Source organism: Ammospiza nelsoni, chromosome 7 (assembly GCF_027579445.1).
Source record: "Ammospiza nelsoni isolate bAmmNel1 chromosome 7, bAmmNel1.pri, whole genome shotgun sequence".
In the NCBI taxonomy this organism is placed as follows: domain Eukaryota; kingdom Metazoa; phylum Chordata; class Aves; order Passeriformes; family Passerellidae; genus Ammospiza; species Ammospiza nelsoni.
Window position 1 is genome coordinate 34720789 of NC_080639.1, and position 22464 is coordinate 34743252.

The 22464-nt window shown below is 41.6% G+C and overlaps 1 protein-coding gene across 1 annotated transcript in view; it reads right to left on the minus strand.

Annotated features, from left to right (window-relative positions):
- The window catches only part of LOC132075810 (von Willebrand factor D and EGF domain-containing protein-like), a 172621-nt gene that overhangs the window by 105405 nt on the left and 44752 nt on the right, over nucleotides 1-22464 (minus strand). The window contains exons 3-6 of the mRNA XM_059476517.1: nucleotides 15839-16064; nucleotides 13116-13348; nucleotides 4534-4623; nucleotides 2837-2972 (exon numbers count right to left, since the gene is read on the minus strand). Of these exons, the coding sequence (XP_059332500.1) occupies nucleotides 2837-2972; nucleotides 4534-4623; nucleotides 13116-13348; nucleotides 15839-16064 (685 nt within the window). The remainder of the gene's footprint in view (nucleotides 1-2836; nucleotides 2973-4533; nucleotides 4624-13115; nucleotides 13349-15838; nucleotides 16065-22464) is intronic.

Sequence of the window (22464 nt, forward strand, 5' to 3'; positions counted from 1 at the left end):
GTCCACTTCTCTCAGGTGCTGACCCTTTCTGCTGAGGTTTCAGATGAAGGGCAAACCTGGATTTATATTTCCACAGGTGTGTTCTCCCTTACACACACTGAATTATGGTAGCATTCAGTTCTGAGCCATCTGGTCTTCATACATACAGTGTGCATTTTCTTCTCAAGGAGTCACTCAAGCTTTCATGGATCCTTTGGTTGATAGGAAATGAAACTGTGGTCCCACTGAAGCCAGTCAGAATCTAAATGCTGATTTCAGGACTTACAGTGTTTCTTGAGGAGTACTTGGTTTTCTGTCCCAGACTGCTAATTATCATCAGATGATAATAAAGTTCTAGAAATGGTGGGCATAAAATTAATCTGAGATGAAAACAAGTGATTTTCTGATATTAAAATAAGTGATTTTTATACCATTCTTCCCATTTGTAGAATTGCTTAATAATTTCTAGAGATGGCATGAAAGAATTTTAAGATGGCATTTCTAACACAATCAAATAATCACTGTATTATTCCTTATGGAAAAATCTCATGAAATATAATTTAAATTAACCCTGTAAAGTACTATGGGAACTGAACTAAAATCTACAGATATTAATGACATTTTATCTCTCATATCAAATCCTCAAAGGCTGCTTCACCTCACATCTTATAGAAAAGTCCTGGCTCATTTTCAAGGTTCTTGATTCAATTAAATTGGAGGTTTCCATGAGGAATAGTTATTGCCATTACAGCCCCATGAGCTGTGCTCAAAACCCAGAACAAAAGTTTAAAATCAAAGAAAATCATCTTGTCAAAATAGTAGCGATAAACTTAACAGGAGCCGAACTCCAGTGGCTCTGCTGTGCCTTGGCATTCATTATGATATTGTCTGAACTTGGAGAGATATTTCTGTGCTTGTAATTAGCTTTCTTATCACTTATTCCCTACATAATTAGCACAAGAGTGTAGTTATATGGATTCAGCCAGACAAGGAGCTTGTCAGTTAATTTATTCAGTATAAACGAATCGCAGCTGAAATGGTTTTTATTTTTAATTTCCAGCACTGTGGCCAGCACACATTTTTCAGAAGCCTGCAGTGTTCCTTCAGATAAACTAATGGAGCCTAAAGACAATAAAGGCTCAGAGCAAATGTGTCTGTGCAGACACCCAGCAGCAGATCCTCAGCCTTAAGTATATATAGATAGCTCAATAGATTACAGCCCAGTGTCATCCCAGGAAACAGCCCCAGGATGGAGCAACCAAGGGCTAGAGCTGGGTCTAGTCTAAGCTGCAGAAATGAGTTGATCAAAACTAACAGGAACTTTCCACTTCAGTGACAACTTCCTTCAAATATGAGTTAATTGGATGAGCTGTGCTTTCCTCTTGGCACCTCTTGGCACCAACACATCAAGCCCATTGACAGCTTGGAAACAGAGCTGCTTCTGCAAGTCCTGTATCCTCTCTTTTTTCCAGTCAAGTGCACACTGTGGGACTGGAGGAGACCTTGGTGAGGGGTCAGTCTCAGTCCAATGTGCTGAGCTCAGCCTCCCCCACCTGAGAGCTCCTGGCCCAGGCTCCCAGTGCCAGAGGGATTCTGAAAGCCTTGATGGATGCCCCAGAAAATGTGATTTAAACAAATGGCCTTGGCTGGGGCTCATTCCTATCTGATCCTCAGTGCCTGAGCTGCTTGGGGTCTGTGGGGATGTCCCAGCACACACCAGCCCTGACATCCCAGTCTTTCCTCCACCTGGATATCCAAGGAAATCCGTTCCCATGAGCCCAGAGGACGTTTTCCTGATGGAGCAGCCCAGACTCCAAGCCAAGAGCAGTGTGTAGAGCAGAGCAGCACTGAGCCATGGAGAAATGCAAAGTACTGCAAGTACGAGAGCCAGCACAGCTGCTGGAACCATAAGGTGCTGCTCAGTTTAAGTTCATTGTGTTGTGATACCATTTAAATTATTTTCTTCTTTTGTCTAAGCACTTGGCTGATTGGTGAGGAGAGCTAGGAAAGGGAATTAAAAAGAGAAAAATATCAGGACCTGTCTGGGTTTTGCCAACATTTTTTAGAGCTGGCTTTTTGTGGGTAGAGAAATTGCAGCTGTAATCCTATCTCTAAACATTTCTCTTGTTGAGTCACTTATGGAAGAGAAAGAAACTTGTTAGAAAAAAGCTTGAGTGTTTTATTTGGTGCAAATGGAAAGTAAATACCTACATGCCACCCTTAGGCAGGACAGGTATTCCACCTGATTGACCTGAAGACAGCATTTATTGAATAAAAGGGCAAGAGCTTTCTCAGTGACATTGTCAATGTTTTCAAGTTAATAAAATAAAAACCCCTAAATGTTTAGAAAGAGAATAATACATAAGCACAAGGATGATTTTTTCCTCCTGTATTAAGTTAGACAAAAACTATAAGCCAACAAAAGAAAGAAAAAAGGCTTCACTATGCATTTACTGAATAATAAATCTGCAGGGGAGCTTTTTTATTGATAATTAATGAAATTATTCTACCTAAGAACATTCCTGCTACAAAAAAAAACTAAAAATGGAATTTTACGCTCCTGGAATTTAAAACAAGTTCTTCTACTTTCAGTTATTTCATCCATAAATCTCAACAGACTACTGTTCAGGTTATTGCTAGTCAGATTTATGGCTTTGGGGTTTTTTTTCTCTCAAAAATCTGTCAGATGTAATCAGCTGTTTTATTTTGCAGATAAAAATATGGCCTAGTTTGCTGATTTTATGCCTTCTGCCCTTTGGTATTATTGATATATTATATTTTCTATTAGAATCCATTGTAACCTACATACTGGAAAAAGCAATCACATGGATTAGATGTCAATATGTAAAACTCTTACCCAAGTCCTCAGTGCTTAGTTGCAAAGTGATTTTACAGGAATTGTCCTGCCCAGGACAGGCAATGGGCACCGTGCTCAGGACAGTCACAACATGCTCCTTGCCATCCTCTGCAATTTCCAGTGATTCTGGCAAAAACTGGAAATAAGGAAAGAACTTTAAGATAATTTTGACAGACAAAAGTGATGACATTAATCAGGCAATGCTGAAATCTATGAAGCCTGAAGTGGTTTCAACCAATTATTAAGATATTACTCACAAAATAATAATAACCTTTATCATAATCTGCTTAATAATAATACATTTTGCAATAGTGATCTTCACTTTTATAAGGTAAAATTGCTGTTAACATACTTTAAGTAGATTATTTGCAATTAAGGAAATGTTTTCAGTTCCCATATATAATGTGTAATTGCTTCTCATCTCCAAATCAGAAAGCTAGCTTTTATTAAGCCTGAGAATAATGCTGTGGAATTTATTTAATTTTTAATATCCCTGGTTTAAAGGAGCTCCTACCCCAGTGCAGTAGGAGAAGAACCATGGCATAAAGTCTGGCATAACCTCATGGTCATGGGCTCTAGGCTTGTAGTTTGCACCAGGTGCAAAATAATTACAATTTTTCACCAATTCCCCTTCCCAGGAAGAAGAATTCCTCTGCACATAGATTTTACAGGTTTGGAGAGAAAGCTGGGATTGTGCCTTTTCTGTCTGCCCATTGTCCTGGGAAAAGAGCAGAAACAGCACTCAGGGCTGGTTGGAAATGGGAATTTCTACTCCCTGGAAAATCCTGACATTTAAAAAAATTCCTCAGAAACTGTTCTTCAGATGCCACATAGAATGTGCTGCCAGATGTTTGAAGCCCCTTTCATGGAGGCATGACACTCAGATACTTAGAAGATCCCAAAAATCTCCTGACAGCCTAATCCTTGAGTGGGATTAGACCTGGTCCTTGCACCCAGTATGAATTTATCTTCAGCAACTTCTGTTTTGTAATGCCTGACCGTAACAGGATGATAGATAAAAATTCATATTTTGTCTTCACTTTGTCCTGGTTAATTTACAACAGAATTGTGCATCCTTGGTTTGTAGGTTTGTAGGTTTTTAGGTGTGTCTTCCAAACCCACAAAACCCCCAGAGCTGTTCAGGGCACATTTACTGGCACATGGAGCTTTCCCATACTTTGTGGTACATGGTGCCATGTCACCGTGATATTTTATGAAAAATCCCTTCACCAGGATTTCTTCTCCTGGCAAGATAAGAAGCCTCAGCTTCTCCATGTTTTGCTGCTCTGGAATGTGATTTGGAGAATTGTTTATACAAACATGTGAATTGTTTTTCATTAATGGCCAATCACAGCCAGCTGTGTCAGACTCAGTCTGTCATGGGTTTTTATATCTGTTGTCTCCTTTCTCTTTCTTTAGTATAGTTTTAGTATATAATTTTCTTTTAATAGAATATAATATCATAAAATAATGCGTCAGCCTTCTGAGAACTTGGAGTCAGGTTCTCATCTCTCACCGCGTCCTGGGGACCTCCCAAACACCACAACAGTGCCAGTGGTGCTCCAGGGTGTTTTGCAGACAAACTGAAAGCCATTTGCTCACAGTGAACAGTGCTGCTTGTGATGATCAGGACTCATGTTTCTTCACCATGATTTTCAAATATTCCCTAGTTAGTGACTCAGGGCCATGTGCGTTACCTTGATCCCAGCGTAGAAACCTTTGCTGTCCTCAGGCAGTGACAGCTGCTCAGGAGAGCCCCTCCTAAAAGCTGTGACGGTGCAAAAGACCTGTAATAAATAAATAAACATCACATGCTATAGCATTTCTTGAGTAACATTCGTATAATTGTGCATCTTCCTGTTGCTCAGAGTTTTTAAGCTTTCATTCTACTGCTGAGATATATTTGGGGGATTTAGGATTTGGAAATATTTATGTGAAAATTTTGAGATTTGGAAGAATTTTTGATGCATTTAATAAGCAAAGAAAATGGCTGTTGTTTCAACAATTAATTACACTTTTTGCTTATGATGTGTTTTCTTCTTCTTACAATGTGTTTTTCTTCTTTCTTTAAACATCTTGTTTTGTGATTTTGACTCATTTTACTAACAAAAACCTACATTGTTCATAGATATCACTGTCAGAATTCAGACATTTGCTCTTGGGATCTCAGACTCCAGTCTGTCCACTGATCAAGCATCTGCTCTCTGTACCACATTTGTAAGCATTTTATTTTAAAATTTAAATTTGTTTGACAGTCATCCAGTCTCAGAAACTGCATCAGCAATAAGAGAAGCTCCTTTTATTTCCTTACAGTTTTATAAAAGATGATGCACATGTGCCTACAGGGTTTATATTGTATTAAAAAAATGAAATTCACCCAAATAAAAAACTCCTCCAAACACAATGTACTAGGACACTTATGTTGTATTCCTAGCACAGCCACACAACTTTTATCTCTGCTGAGCCTGCACACCATCTGCCAACTTAATGTTTCATTGGTTTCAGAAAAACCAAATTGCAAAAATCATTTCTAGGACCATAAGATTAAAATACAGAAATTTTCCTTACAGCAAATGACAATAGACTCTGAAACTGTAGTTCTGAATATTTTTTTTTTTTAGTCTTCTTGGAAATGAAGTAACAGATTGTGACACATTAAATCAAATTCCAGATACTCAGATGACATATTTATAGCTGCTGCTTTTTTTAAGCCTCAAGTAACCCACAAGGAAGAACTGGACCAGTCCAATTTATTTTCCACTACAACAAATGCCTTTGGATGGATTTTTCCAGCATCACTCACTGGCCATGCTGATGCTTGTAGCTCTCACCTGCTGGCTCAGGCACGACCCTCATGACCACTACCTGCAAAGCAGGTTCTGCACCAGGATATTCCAAGATTCATGCCATCATGAACTTCATAACATCCTGAATATTTCTTTTAGCACCCTAAAAGTCCCTCCTCGTTACCATCAAGCCATGAGTTCCCTCCAAACTGAAGAATCCTCTTTCCCACCTCATTTGTGCAGAGCAGAAATTCCCCACCAGCAATACAGGGGCGTTTGTAGGGCTGTGGGGAAAAACAAATGTTTTCTGTGCTCTTCAAGTGGATTATTTCCAGTTCAGCTCAGTCCCAGGCTTATGTGCCTTTTGGGATGGTTTTACCTTCACAATTTTTCTCACTCTCTTGCAGACAGTTTGGCCCAGTGAAAATGGTGCCATTTGTTACATTAACAAGATGGAAGCCTTGAGGTCATACTGGGTGTACTGGGGGAAAACCAGACAGATCTCACCTCACAGAGACACTTTACAGTTAAAATTCCTCAGATATTTCATAGTTATCCAGCCTGCCTCTGAAGGAGAGCAAGCTGTTGTCTCCTCAAGGTAATAAGGCCCTGTTATCATTAGATATTTATTATTTCCAATCTTCCCCTAAAGGCTTGAGCTCGGCTTACAGACTTTCCAAAACACTTCTTCTGCTGGGAAGGCAGAAAGTGAGTGTTGATCATGCTCCTGCAGCTTCTCCTGCTGCTGCCACAGGGAGAGTCTGCAAAATCAGGAACTCGCAAGGTGGTGACAGCAGAGAGAGAGTTCAGATAATGCACATTCCCCCTACCAAAAACAAACAGCACTGACCCCCTTGCAGAGCTCATGGAGCAGATCACCTGCACCCACATTGCAGGTGATGCATGTGCACTCCCTGGGCTGTTTGCACTTTTGGCTTCAGTGCTTTTAAGCAAGAATGTTCACACTGAGATTCCCTCTGAGCCCAGCACGAGGAGTGTTTGTGCCAGGGAGGGAGCAGCAGCTGCCAGGGACGGGCACAGGGATGCCCAGCACTGACAGAGGATGGCCTGGTGATCTTCCCCAAAGCGATATTCTGGCAAAAAACAGAACCCAGCCTCGCTGTATTTCCTCTCATATCTATTTTAGAGGTATATTTTATAGGTAAAGCGCCAAACACTCAAATAAAAATGTACTCCCTAATGACACACAGAGATATCTGTAGATATCCCAGCTCAATCTTCAGTGCTTCTGGAGGTCAGCACAAACTTTAAAAATTCAAAATGTATGGACAGCCATCAAAATTTACATTTTATTTCTGTCTTTTATATAATTCCCACCCTTGTTGGGTGCACACCTCACAATCAGCAATGTTCATCAGATCCTGAGCTACAGGTTGACAATATGTCACATAATTATGATAGTCATTCCAAGGAGGAGGGATTTTTTTGCCTTCAGCTAAATACTAACTCTTTTTTTCTGCACTTCAGTAATCAACTTTTTCTTTCTCTTTTTCTCTTCCCCCCCTACACCCATCTCAGGATGCAGCCTTTTTAAAGCAAAGAGATAAAAGCACCACTGACAGCAGTATGCTGATGGCCGTGACAAGTTAGGAAGTATTTTTCCACAAACTCGTTGGATCTGTTAAAAAATTCAAATTCTATTTTTCATCATCTCTTTTAAAGGGACAGGTACCCTTGGACAGGATGACTGGATTGCTTTTTAACATGGGATGCTTTGTTTTCCCTGTGTGCTGGCAAAACTTCCCATAATAGGGCAGAAAACTTCTTCTAGGCACAAAACTCTTATCAAAAAAGGCTTTTTTAGCTAAGAAGTGTCTCCCTTTGTGTGTGTTGGAGCAAATTTCCCCCCTTCCATGGACCCAAACAGAATTGTACCCATTTTGACATGAGCCCCATGAGCAGCTTCTTTAGCTAAAGGCAGAAGTCATTCATTAATTTGGTGAGGGTCAGTTAGTTCTGTGAAACAATTCAGGAGAATATTTTAATCCTAGGACCTGTGACCATCCCCAGAAAATTTTTCCTTTGTAACTTTCCCATTAAAATGTGGGTATTTTCCCCTATAGCTTTCAGAATTCAGGTTTCCTCCAAATCAGTTATTTCTACTTGTTTTGATGATAATAATGTCCTCAATTTCACCTTTCCCCTAAATGATTCTGAATGTGGTCATTCATTAATTTGGTGAGGGTCAGTTAGTTCTGTGAAACAATTTAGGACAATATTTTAATCCCAGGACCTGTCACCATCCCCAGAAAATTTCTCCTTAATAAATGTGGGTATTTTTCCCTATAGCTTTCAGATTTCATGTTTCCTCCAAATCAGTCGTTTCTACTTGTTTTGATGATAATAATGTCTTCAATTTCACCTTTTCCCCTAAATGATTCTGAATGTGGTGTGGGGAGCCCAGGCTGGGGCAAAGATGGGGACATTTGCCAGCAGATCCAGCTTTTCCCTCTCCATCATGCGGGGGGCTCAGTTAACCAAGGCAGCTGTGGGGAGCTCCCTTTTCCCCACAAGGAGCCCTTTAGGGTCACCTCCTGCTGCCATTCCCTCAGCAGGGCAATCTGGGGCCTGCAGAAGGTGCAGAAGGTGATGATTATTAACAGGAAGGTGATTATTAACAGGAAGGTGATTATTAACCCTGGGGCTGATCCCCCTCCTGCAGTACCCCCCATGTCAGGGCAGGCTGGGGCTGCAGGGCTCAGGGTGACACTCCAGGATGGGAGGCGGAGGCAGGGCAGGGAGTCACCAGGCCAGGTGAAAGGTGTGTCCTGGTGGCTCTGGGGCACTGCAGCTGCCTTTGCCTTCTCCATTAAACACTAATGGGCTGGGGTTAGAAACTCTGCTGGCAGCTGGGAGGGAGCTGGGGTTTGCAGCCTTGATGAAAAGAGCAAAGGATGAGCAGAACTGAGGGATGACATTTCTAGGGAAGCTGGAGGAAAAGAAAAATAGTTCTCATTAGCTTGAGAAAATGATCTGGCTGTAGGTATTTGCAGGAAGGGGTAGGAACAAAGTCTCTGGGAAGGGTTAGCAGGAAGGGGAAAGCCGGGAGAACCTGTCTTTGATTTAATTAATGAACTAGACCTTGCAGCTTTAGAACACAAATCACTGCCTGTGAGGGGCTGTGGCTGTGCAGAGGAGGGAGCAGGTGCAGCTGTGTGACCTGGCCCTGTGGGCAGCCCAGCCCTGCTCACTTTGCTGCTGGCAGCTCTTCCTCCCCAGGTGCCACATGGCCGGGCAGTGTGTGGGAGCTGACTCTGGGTCAGCATTCTGCTAAGGAAGGAAGTTTTCCCAGGGTAATAGCGAGGTGTTTCATCATCTGCAGAGTTTTATCAGCTCTCTGACACTTTCTGCTTTAAAATCTCTGCTCAAGTTCACCTAGAGCTCTGTTTCTGTGGGGATGCTTCTCATTTTCTACCTGAAGGTTGAGGGAGAAACTGTAAACTCAGCTGTGACCTACAAACAGGCAGGTCTTCCTATTCCTGTTGATTTTGACAAATCCAGTGGCTGGGAGGGGATTAGTGGTTAAGATGGGGAGATGCCACTTTGTCACTTTGGAGTCCAGATGCTGCTGCAGACCTCTGAGCTGGGCAGTGACAGAGTCTGAGTCAGTGGGAGCTGAGCCAAGGGCATGAAGTGACCCCAGAGGGGAGATGCTGAGAGCCAGTGCTGAATGGGGTCTGTAGGATGAAACCTTGCTATTTCTGGAAGAGGAGAAGGGGCAAACCTTCAAGATGGCCTTCTAAGTGCTTGAGTATTTCCATAGGTACAGACTTAATATGATTTAACATTTATGAGCCCATATGCCCAGGATTTTTCATCTAAATGCAATAAATGTAGTGAATTCATCATCTCGAATGAGCTGCTTCTCTGCCCTGGGCTGAACTGGGGCATTTCTTAGAAGTGCTGGCAATAAGACAAAAATCCTATTTCCTTGAGAGATGAGGTATAAGTGCTCTGCAAGGTCTGGCTTCCTTCAGCACCAAGAACAACAGGGCTGTAAGATCTCTTGCCTCATCACTGGAGGTGTTTAAGGCCAGCTGGGATGGGGTTTGGAGCAACCTGGCCTAGCAAAAGGTGTCCCTGGCCTTGCAGGGGGGTTGGAGCTGGATGAGCTTTGGGCTCTCTTCCAATCCCAACCACTCTATGAAATTTCATGCTTTTTCCCTTGTGAGAGAAAAATAGTTATTTCATATATTGAGGCAATAGTTTGCTATCTGTTTGGCTGGGGCTTAATCTCCTTCTGTTGCAGAGTGCCATGCAAAGCAGCCACTTCAATCAGAGAGCTCAGAAAGGCTGGTTTTGCTTAAACATTCTTATTTTACAACCAGCACCATGGTTTATGTAGGGTGACAATTGCTCCTCACCACGTGAACTTTTGGATTGCTGTGCTGAGCAAAATCTGCCCAGTTTTCTCCTAAACACCTTTCTTTCCTAGCATAACTCATTACTCACAGTGTGCTGCTATAATTTATAGATGGCTGTGCCTCGAGGAATGAAATGACCTCTGTCACTCTCACATAAATAAGGCTTAGGAATGCCAGGATTTTCATATCAGATGGAGTGGGCTCCTTTCAGAGCTTATAGAGAAATAGTGGCATGGTATAGATTTATTTAAGACTGCAATAGTTTCATGAACATTGTGCTGCCAGCATTACTGTCTGAAATAACAAAATTGGAACCCAAAGAGCGGGGGAAGAAAGGACACATGATGGCTATTAAAAAGTAACTGGCTGTTTAGTCAATACAAGTTCAGGGATGCTGGCTGGTAAATCTCAACTCTTCTCTAAGGTTTGACTGTGTATTAAAATATATCAATAGCTATTCCATTATGTGACTGACCTATTGCCTGGAGGTGTTTTTACAAAGAATAGCATTGACATCAACCACCCAAAAAGTGATGTAAAAAAAAAAACATCTTGCTTGGCTGTGGTATTTTGTCAAGAAAGGAACAGAGAAGATGCTGATTTCAGGCCATGAATGTGTGGAACCAAATGCAGGCTATTGTGCAAGTAGAGACTATCAGTTAAAAAGGTTCAAAAAAGGCAATTAATTTTCAAAATGCTGCAAATTCTCTGTCCTGGGGGCCAAATTCTGCCTTGAATGCCCCTCGTGCACCCTGGCAGTGCTCAGCCTTGGGGATGCTCCCACTGGGCTCTGCATGGAGAAGGGGAAAATACTGGAAAATGCTCCTGATTTATTTTGTCCTCTCTCATATCAGTGCAAATCTGCCCTCCCTTTAATAGTGCCTGAGAGAATATTCTTCCATCTGCATCTTTCCTGGGCAGGTGAAAGTTACCCATTGCCTCTGTGTGGTGGAATTTGGGGCCAGGGTTTGATTCCTCTTTTAGTGCCATCAGCTTTCCTCTAGGGTAGCCCTAAAAATGCTAAATTTCTTCAGATTTACACCACTGGAGGTGAGAGTCCCTTTTGACTCCTGTTGGACACCCAGACTGGGATGGCCAACAGTGACATGCTGTTTTTAAAATCTTTATTTTGTAAAACTGAATTCTCAGTTGCAGCTGCAGCTTCGTCACTTGGGTTTCACCCGTGATGATTTATGGATAATTATAATTAGTCTAATAGGCCATGAAGACCTTTAAAAAAGCCTAACAAGGAAGAGAATGCTTTAGTCTCACTAAACCCACTAAATTAAACACGTACTTTCAGCAGAGGACAAAGAAGGGCTTACTGGAAACTCAATACAATAAAAATAGTCTTATAAAGATTTGGCAATGCTACTCATTAACAGAACCATATTTTCTCTGAATCCCTCAGGACTGTTAAAACAAGATTTGAAGTGATTGCAAGTGAAATAATTTGGATGAGAATATCTCTTCATAGCACAAACTTGTCTTAAAACTGGCAGAATTATCTGCCTCATCTTATAACATGTGAGGGCATCATCCAGCCTTGATAAAAGAAAGCTAAGGGGAAACCTCATCCCCATTTTCCAGCTTTTAAAGAGTGGATACAAAGAAGATGGAGGGTCCCTTTGTACAAGTAGGAACATGGAAAAGACGAGGGAAAATTCAGATTGACCACAAAATAATTTTTTTCACAATGAGAGCAGTTATCCATTGGAATAATCTCAGCACTGGTGGATTTCCCAGCATTGGGCACTTCAGGTTCAGCAGGAAAGGGTGCTGGACTCTCTTGTCTAGACTGTGCTTTTGCCAATACAATTTAGACCAGATGAACCCTGAACCCTCTGTGGGGGCTGGTATTCTATGATCCCATGATCTCAAAGAAGAGCTGCAAAATGCCAAGACTATTTCCAGCCTACTTTCAACACCAGGACATTATCCCTATTTATTCTGTTTGCTGCAGCATCACTAATGTCCCTCTGCCTGTAAAAGTTATGAACCTAATTTAAATTTAAAAGTCTTGTTTCTGTACCATAAAAGGCCATGAATTCATACACAAGTCAATTCTTTTTTTTTCACATCTGTATTGGTTTCTGTTTTGTTGTTGTTGTTGTTGAGAGCAGATCATTGTTGCTGTGTAAGCCATCAAATATACTTCTTAAAGATTGTTTTGTAATGAACTCTATCTTTCAGTATGCTATTGAACCAGGAATTTGGAATCAGAGAGGCAGAACAAAGTTAAAAAAATCCCATAAAATGAATCTCCCTCTATTTTAAAATGTGTAATATATTTTTTTTCCCTGTGAAAAGATGTTATTGTGTCTCTGGTCCATGGATATAAAAATTACTGAGTGCATGCAGCTGAGCCTGCCTCTGCTGCAAGATACAAAAAGTACTAAACAAAAATTGGCTCAGGCACCTGTACCCACCACTTATACAAACCCCACAGCATTCAAGGTGTAATGTAACTGCAAATATTCAATTTGCCTTTAGAACGTGGCAAAATACCTTCCAAGAACTTGTTATGATTCACAGAAATTTTACAGGTCCTGAACCCGGTTAATGTTATTAAATAATCTTGCCATGGAACAGTCTCAGATCTTTTTTTGGGCTGTAGCTCTAAGCACAAGGAGTGAGGAGCAGCACTAATAAAAACCCCACAGAGGTTTAGGAAGGAGATTTGATCCCCTCTGTTTGTGTGACCTGTGCTGCTGAAGGCAGGTGGCATTACTGTGTCTCCAAGACGGAGATTTGCACCGTCCATCTCCACATAGGAGTAAAATAAAAGGTAAATAATAAAATAAAAAAAATAAAATAATAAATAAATGTAGGAATAAAATAAAAGGTAATAATAAAATAAAAAATAGTAATAAAATAATCAATTAAAAAAAAAAGTAAAGTACCTTCCAAGAACTCACTGTGATTCACAGAAATTTTACAGGTCCTGAACCCGGTTAATGTTATTAAATAATCTTGCCATGAAACAGTCTCAGATCTCTTTTTGGCAGTAGCTCTAAGCACAGGAGTGAGGAGCAGCACTAATAAAAACCCCACAGAGGTTTAGGAGGGAGGTGGGATCCCCTGTGCTGCGGGAGGCAGTGGCGTTACCGTGTCTCCCAGGCGGAGATTCGCGCCGTCCATCTCTGTGTAGGAAAACGGCTGCAGGGTTGTCTCCTGGTGGATCTGCTCCCTCTTCCCAGGGCTGGAGAGGCGAGACCAGAGCACCCTGAACTGCACTGGGGGCTCAGGGGCAGCGGGGCTGTAGCTGCACTTCAGGTGCACTCGGCCTTGCACGAGCTCGGGGCTGATCGATGGTTGCAAAGCCGGGCTTGAGAGCTTGTCTGGAAAAGGAGAGCAAAAGAGGGATGGAGCACAAAATGTTATTTTGCTGTTATGGTTGTTCACCTAACAAGAAGATGTCAGTGTAATTAAACATGGGATGAGCACTACGTTTTGTCTTCTGGTGACTTAATTAGTAACCATGCAAGCAAGAAGGTGTGTTTTGTATGAAATGCAAAAATTGCTAATTGTGTCCTGACTACCTATGGCTGTTGTACCATCTGATCTGCTGGTTTTGAATTTTTTTTTTAATTTGGCAGTGAGAAAAACATTATTGAAATGAAGCACTCAGATTAATACAAATTAATTACTCTGGCAAAGGCCCTCAGCTTTTCATTTCCTTGGAGCACAGCCTTTTGATCCAAGTTTTGCAAAAAGCCCAGGAGAGATATGAGAAATCACTATGTTGCAGAGGTAAACTGACTCCCAGAAAGCAGCCAGCCTCTATTGCCTTACTGAACATCCTTTCCAGGCTGTTTTAGGATGTATCTAGGCTAGGTCTGCTCAATATAGTCTCCCTCTGCCCAGAATAATGCTGTTGCTCTAAAAATACAGCTTGCTTTCTGTAGGCTTCAACAAGTAATGAAGTCTGAAACCTTTCTTCCTGTTAAACTCCCCTAGAAAGTAGAAACAAAGAAAGGTATAATAGTATAAGGGGATGTTTTTCGTCTCTAGGGACCCAGACTCAAGCAAAACATGAAGCTGGTTCAGATGCTTTGAAAGGATAAATTAAGTAACTTTTCCAGACAAGTGTAGAAAATATAATATGTGGGAACCCAAGAGAATAAAATATGAAGCTGTTCTAGCAGAACAGAGAACCAATGTGTTAACATCTGTCCAGGGCAAACAGCAAGAGGCAAGAAACAAGTTACTTAAAAAATGAATAAAGACCAGTTGTTTATACCCTTTTGTATTTCATTTCTTAGAGGAGCTGCCTCAAACCGTGGCTCACATCATGGCTGTGTGCAGGAAATTATCCCAGAAGGACAGAGTTAGGTGATCAGCTCAGGGGAGGATGTGAGTGGAATTGCAAGCACGAACTCTGCTTTTCCCAGCTGTGTCCTTTCTGCCAAGTTATGGAGTTTTAAATTCAGCTTGTTTTGCAGCTCAGAAGCGCTGATTGCTGTCCTGCTCCTGAGCCTCCAGCAGAAGGAGCCAGGGAATTGACCCCAACACAAAGCCATGGCAGCTGGACCCAGCTGAGCCTCCTGTGGTGCAATATTTACAGCTGAATTGAAGCCATGAGGTAAAAAAACACAGTAAAAAAACTCTAGATTTGGGGGTTTTTTCCATCCAATGCATGAGACTGCAAAAACTAAAGGCTAGAAATTAAAGACTCTAAAGGACTGGACCTCTCTGAAAATGAGATTGGGAAGGGATAAGCATTATTTTCTTAGAAATGTAGGCGGCTTTATATCACCGAACAGGTATGAATCATCAAATAGGACAAAATTATTCACCCAAAATGTATTGGCAAAAAAATTCTTTGAACAAGAGTAGTGGAAATCTTATAGTTTATAAAAAAGCCAAGCTTAAACTGAAAAATGACTATTCAGTTAAAAAGTAATTTCTGAGTAAGAATCGGTTTCATTTATTTTAATGGATTTTTTTATTTCTAATACTGAATTAATCTCATGTCCTTTGAGCCTTTCTTCCTTCCTTCCTCTTCTTCAAGTAGGAATGTTAAAATATTGATAAAGATAAGAAAATAGTTATCTTTCTCTTTAAAATTTATTTAAGCTTGGAGTTTGAAAACTGAAAAGCTGATAACCCTAGTTTCTCAGTGTCATGTTTCTGTCCAAAAACACTAAAAGGAAAGTATAAAGGTAATTTTTTCATTTTGAGAAAGAAGCATGTTTTCTGATGAAATCTACATGCACCTGGCCATGCTCCAAAGTTCAGGAGGTTTAACTGAATGAGCAATTGCTTTCTGCTTTCCCTTTGTTTCCTAGCTACCGAGCAGGGGTTACATCTCTCGTAGTAGGCTGAAAATTATTTCTGACGAGAACAATTATATAAATGTCATGAAAAAGATGTTATCAATTTGGTTGGGTTTTTTTTTTCTCCTTGCAGAGTTTCAGAATTACCTTTTTTTGAGGGGGGATACTGTATTATTAAAGATAAGGAGAGGCCTTAGAGACAGTCTCCTGGATACAGAGCCTGGGTACAGCTGAGATGCCTCGGCTCACTCGCTTTGCAACTTCAAGCCAAAGTGGAGCCAAAGACAGTGGGAAAGGTTACACGTGAGCTGTGACCAAGCAGAGAACGCTCCAGCAATACACACCAGATTACATTTTGCACTGGTAATAGGAGCTATTCTTCAGGAACACCTTGGACTGCCACTGATTTATTTCCCACACGCTCCGCGCCTTAGCGGGAGCGACGCTTGACCCGCAAGGTCAGCGAGATGCACACTGCAACACCGGGGCCTTTGAGCACCCAGCCTGAGAGGCACAAGCAATCTTATTGATAAATTCTGTGCTGCTCCTCACCTTCTGCACAGTAGCCCATGCATCCCGGGGTGGGCTGCAGGAGATAGACAAAGAAAGCGCCGCAGTTCCTGACGGCGACGGGGATGCGGAACAGGCAGCAGTCCCTGGTGCCCCCAAAGCCCTGCCAGGTGGCACAGCCCGTCAGCCTCTTGCTCTTCCCTGGAGCTGGCAGGGATTCCGACTTCAGGGACAGCCACACCGGGGCTTGGGTCCCACATTTGTTCATCTGAGCGTGCACACAAAGGAGACGTTTAAGCATGGTAAGATTCGTTTCAGGAAAAGGAACGGAGTCGTGGCATCAGAGAACAAAGTCTAACAAACACTCTGGAAAGAAGCATTTGATATGATCAAATTGATATCATTTGATGTGATCAAATAAAATGCAATAAAATGAAAAAAAAAATCCGGAAAATTTGGAAATGGAGCAACTACAACCAAATGGACTGAGATTAAATGAGGGGTAGTGCAAACAACCAAAACTTGCCAAAATTGCTACAATTAAGATCCTGAAATCGGGGAAGAAAAGTAAACAAAGAGACAGGAGAAGAATTTGAAGAAATGAAACATTAAAAAAAAAAAAGAAAAAGGAAAAATTCTGGTACCAAGTGAAAATAATAAAAGTGAGTGAGATGACAAGAAGTGGAGGGAATTGGACCAAATCTTGCCCAAATAATCCTCATTGAAATCTTGAAATCAGAGAACAAAGACCAACACACACTTTGGAAGGGAGATATGATCAAAAATAATGCAATTGAATAAAACCAGAAAATTAGGAAACTGAGTGACTACAACCAAATGGACTGAGATGAAATGAGGGGCAGTGAAAAGGACCAAAACTTGCCAAAATTACTCCAATTAAAATCCTGAAATCAGGGAAGAAAAGTAAACAAAGAGACAGAAGAAATGAAACATTATAAAAAAAGAAAAAGGAAAAATTCTGGTACCAAGTGAAAACAATAAAAGTGAATGGGATGACAAGAAGTGCAGGGAAACGGATAGAAGCTTGCCCAAATAATCCTCATCAGAATCACAAGATTTCATTCCCTTTCCTGAAAGCAGAGATCACTAAAACCCAAGAGCCTGTGTGAACCTGGAGGGTCAGTGAAAAAGCTGTGTGGGTGGGGATGAAAATGTCTTGCACGGTTTTGAGCAGTGGCCTTACACAGACAAAACGCTTAGAGGACACAATAACAGGATTCCAAAGTATATTCCTCTGGTTTTGGTTGGTTTATATGAAGAGGATGAAAGCATAAAAGCAGGCTAAATCACCTGCCCCCAAACCATCTGCCCTGCTCCTGACAGCTCCTGCCCTTCCAGCACACCCTGGACACATTTGTGGGGTCTGTACCTCTCCCTCACTCTGCAAGAGAGTCGCATATGAAAGATGGAAAAAACATATGTGCAGGATATGCTTGACTTAACTTTCTATTTTTTTTTTTTTAATTTTATTTTTGCTTTCAGGCTTTTATCTATTAACAAATTCCCTGAATACAGAAAATCCCAAAGCAGAAGGCACTGGTCTTAAAAGGTTTAAATGACAGCATGTTGAGTCATGGCCAGGAGAGACTGATTTCCATTTCCCAACCTAGGGATGTATGTTCAGGAATCTCAGATCTGAGCTGCCCTCTGTACCTGTCAGGCTCTCTCTCCTGACTAAAGGAACATGGTTCTCTAAAGCTGTCTCTAATTTAAGCACCTCAGTGAGGAGATTAGGTGTAATCAGGGCCTTATTAAATATACAAAGCCAATTACAACGGTGACTCATTTTTCTGCACCATTACCTAGCATTTGCCAATATGCAAAGCACAGAGGTATTTGAGCTAAAGTTTGGAAATGATTACCAAATACTGACAATAATTCGCTCTCAGACATCAGTCATATTCAGCAGAGCATGACTGCTGCTGTCACTTTACATTTCTTCAGCCAATGACAGTGAACCATCTCTACTAGTCCAGCTTGGGGAACGTGATTCTTCTCAGTGTGTTTGGCTATAAATCACATTGGGGAAAAAAAAAAAAAAACAAAAAAAAAACCAACCCAAAACCCAGCATTTTTTCCCATTGGCCCAGGTTTCCTGTTTCTCTTTCAAGATCGAACGTTATTTGTGACAGCAGGGGAAGCAGTGAAAGCCAAAGGATAAATTTATTATGTCACGCACCAGTTCCCTCCTGCAGGCTGAGTTGCACCTGGGAGCTATTCAAGCCAGGAAGCAGGGGCAGGGGAGAAGGGGTGCACTCCCAGGACATCCAGGGTAGGAGAAAAACAATCAACAAGGTGACATGGCACAGTCTGATTTCCATTTGGAGCCAGTTATTGTAAGCTTCTGAAAACAAGGATTCCAGAGAGACACCACTGAAATTATCCAAGGTCGTTGGGTTTGTTTTATTTTTTCTCCTGAAAAGTGGCAGCAGCTGAGCAGAGAGGCTGACCCTGCCTCCCCTGTGTGGTGGTCTTGCAGGTGGCACTGGAGCTCCCTGGGGAGCAGCAGCCTTCCAGCACCCTGCAAGTAAAGGGGGACAACACAAAAATTCTTCTAGGTGGAATTTAAACCAATCCCTTCCCTTGCTTTCTTTAATACCCACATTATGTGTAAGTTTCAAGAGGATTGTTCTGTTTGTTTATTTACAGCTTTATGGGATACGAGTGTTTTCTGTGCTGGTAAAAATGCAGAAGATGGGAATTTATTGCATCCTGGTCAACTTCTGGAGTGCAAGGAGTGGTGTGGAGAAGCATGTTTCCAAAGCATGCTTATGAGCATACACTTGTAATGACCTGGAAAAGTGGAAAAGACAACATCCAGAGAAGCAGCATGGGAAAGGAGAAGAATGCAAAGTAAACCTCCATGGTCTCTGCTTCATCCTCATCTGGGTGTGATACCTGCAGCCTGAATTTCCTCTTACACAAGGAAACCACAAACCTCAGTGCCTCTGTAAAGATTGCTGGACTGGAACATTCTTTTTGAACTTACACTGAACACAGGTATTAGTGAGTTCACCCTGGAGGTGTTTGGAACCACACAAGCTGGAAGAATTAGTTATGGGGAGCAGAGCAGCAGGGATGGGTGAGCACTGGATTTCAATGGATGTGTGCAAACTCAGAGAGTCTTCTAGGAAAGGCTTTGGTGAGGAGACACAGCACAACCTACCCATCCCAAAAGAAAAAATCCTCTTGCAATTCTCTGTAAAAGAACTTTTGTTGCTTGAAATGTGCTACAGCATCCATCTGATGCTGCCTTTACCAATGTAACTGGTGCCAGCACATCAGTGCTGCTGCACTGGGAGTGCAGCTGCTGGGCTGCCTCTGGCCAGGCACACACAGTGCCTCAGTTTCCCTGGCTGCCTGACCTTGGGCTGATAACAAATCACTGACTCTCTGTGTACCTCACTTCCTTATCTCTCAGCCAGAGGTGGAGGTGGCTGAGATGGTAATAGCCTTTGGTGCCTTGCAGCAGGGCTGGGAAGGTAATTCATTAATGAGACACCCATCTCTCTGCTGTGCTGGGGGCCATGGAGATAAATAGATGTGAGTGAATTCTGGCTGTGAAAAAAGGCAGAAAGTGATCCATACATAAAACTGGGCCTGGATCTCTCGTTAACACACAGAGGAAAACCTGAAATGCTGGAATAAGAGGATGGTGGTTTCCCCCCCCTGTTTTTATCCTCACCAGCAGTCCCTGAGCCATTTCAGTGCTGGAAAAAGTGTGGATTGGCATCACTGATGTCAGAATGCAGCTTTCTGATAAACCCCCATGGAGATCTCCTGCATTTGCCCTGGCCAATCTTGCACTGAAACCACTTGAGAGACGGTTTGTTATATAACATGCAAAAATTACAAGCAATGACCAATCCTTATGAGGGTAAAAAAATCAGACTGTGAGACAGCAAGTCATTGCAGCAAGCTGTGATACAGGATTACAGGCTGGCCAAGGAAAGATTTTGCTATAAATCAAGTATTTCTGTTTTCCTGGCAGCTCTATGACACACATGAATTTATTTTCTCTTATGAGCTGCATGTGGTCCTTCTGAGTCAGGCAAGTTGCCACACACTAGCCAAAAGGATTTGCTGCATGAGGCCTCTGTGAGTTAGAAGACAGACCTGAGAAGGCAAGGGCAAATGTATATTCATGTGTTCAACCAGCAGTAGAGATAAGAACAGGAAAAAACCCAGAAAAACAAACAAACAAAACAAAAAAGCAAAGAAACTTAGAAGAATAATTTAGGAGAAGAGGCTTCAAAGAGCCAAAATTTTCAAGTCCCCACTGTGGCATGATTTGCATTGAATTTTGTAGCTGTCATTTGGGAGAGTAACCAGAAAATGAATACAGAGGCAGCAAATGATTGGCATTTAAAACAGAGCATTTACCTGCAATGCCTGCAGTCACTGCTGCTCTAGGGATGTTGGAGAGATGTGGGAGTCTCACTCAGCAGCATTTCCAAAAGGAAGGAGGAATTACACAGCTGCCTCCATGGGAGAGCAAACTCCACAGGTCCAGGTGTCCACTGACACAGCTAGCACAAAGGAGAATTCTCCAAACAGAAGGGACGCTTCAGTCTCTTGGCAGCCTTCTTTAGTATCCTTCCATACTTTATCCAATTGTAATTAAGTGGTGGTTTTAATCTTCAAAGCATTTTATAAACCTCACCCAATTAATCTGTGCAACACCTCAATGTGGCAGGTAGGCATTCATTAGGTATTTTTGATTCCTAATTAGACACCAGATAATAATTTAAATAATCCAATTTAGAAAACCTAAACAATAAAAAAAAAGTTTTCTCCCTTTGCCAAAACAAGGGAACAAGCCATTATTGTTTAATCCAATGATATCTCCTTCCATTTGCTTGGGGTTTGGAGTATCAACCAGTTTGATTGATTGGACACTGTGGTTCTTCATAATTGCACAAAGAAATCAAGCTCGATTGTTCTTGTCACTTGGGTATTGCTGAAATTATGCTGTTAAAAATAAGTAGCACCATATGTGAGGAATGCATTGTTTTAGTTGGATGGAGATGGAAGGCTTTTTGGTGTGCTGCTGGTTGGCAGTTAAAGCATTATGATTTTGCATCTGTTGCCCACTCAAAACTTTACTTTAGCATTTTTTTAAAATTTCTTTGTAGTTAGTTAAAGTAAATAAGTTTGGGGTTTTTTTTTTAATTTCAGTCTGAGGCCAAACTCCACAGAAATCAGTTTACGTCAGGAATATCTGTAGTAGCAATTAAACTGGTGCTTGTCTTGTTTTTCTTTTAACCACATGCCTCTGAACAATAAAGGCTGCAATTGTAATTTCTACAGAAGGGGTTTTGCATGTCTGAAAAACAAGCAAGAAAAACAAAGGCTCTTCATACCTAGCATTATGAGTTGGAATATTCACATAAGTGTTCAAGAAAGAATTACAGATTAAATAATACCTTGAAGGTGTCACTTGCTTTTAAATTCATAGAACAATTGCAAATCAAAGTGGGGCTGGATTCAGAGCAAAATAATAATTGGAACAAAATAATAAATTAATGGCATGCAGCTGAGGTGCTGTGTTTTGATTGTGAGTATAAAATGTTCTCTAAGAGGTTTAAGAGGAGAGAATGAAACTAAGTATGGAAAAAATAAATCTTCTCCTCTAGGGACTGACATATTAAGCATCATGAGCAGGTTAGATTTGCCATGCTTTAACATGACCTTGTTTTATACACCAAAGATTAGCATTTAAACCTGTGTTTGATCCTAGTATATGTGTAAAAAAGTAAACCTATAGTGCTAAAAATGAAACTATTGAGAAAATACCAACCCTTACTAGGGTTGGTATGACACATCCTCCATTTACATGAACATTTACAGTTGCACATGAATTTAAACCACGCTCAGATTTGGAGAGGGTTTTGCTCATTTAGAGGATGAAATTTCTGAAGAAAGGCATTGGAAGTTATCTTGATAACCCATCACAGGCAGGTGTTATTGGACATGTCTCTAACAGAGTCTCATATCCATAAGTAGCCCATAGAGAAGCTTGATACAGAATTGTGTGTGCCAAAAAATTGCAGTTATGGGGCTGGCACATGGGAGAGAAATTAATTTAAATCACAGAACCTGTGGGGCTGGAAGGGACCCACAGGGATCATCGAGTCCAAATGCTGGCCCTGCACAGGAACAGCCCCAAGGGTCACACCAAGAGCCTGAGAGCATTGTTCAAACACTCCTGAGCTCTGTCAGGACCTGTGGGTCACTCCCTTGCAGTTCTTGGAGCTGTGGCCACTTCCCTGGGGAGCCTGTTCACTGCCCAACCACCTCTGGGGAAAAAACCTTTTGCTAATATCCAACCTAAACCTCACCTGACACAATCTCAGGCCATTCCCTCGGGTCCTGTCACTGTCACCAAGTGCCTGCCCCTCCTCTTGCCCTCACAAGAAAACTGAGCAACCCAGAAGTGTCTGAACCCAGAAGTCTCTGAACCAAGGGTTGCAGGAGATTGTTACTGTGCAAAAAATGAAATTATTCCCCTTTCCTGCCATTCCCTCCAGAAAAATACATTCAGCTGCTGGTGAGGACAAGCACCTGGGGCCAGTGGAACTTCTCCACGGGAAGAAGAGAATTTTCAGCCCATTTCTGGCTTTGCTGTGAGTGTGGTGTGGCATTTG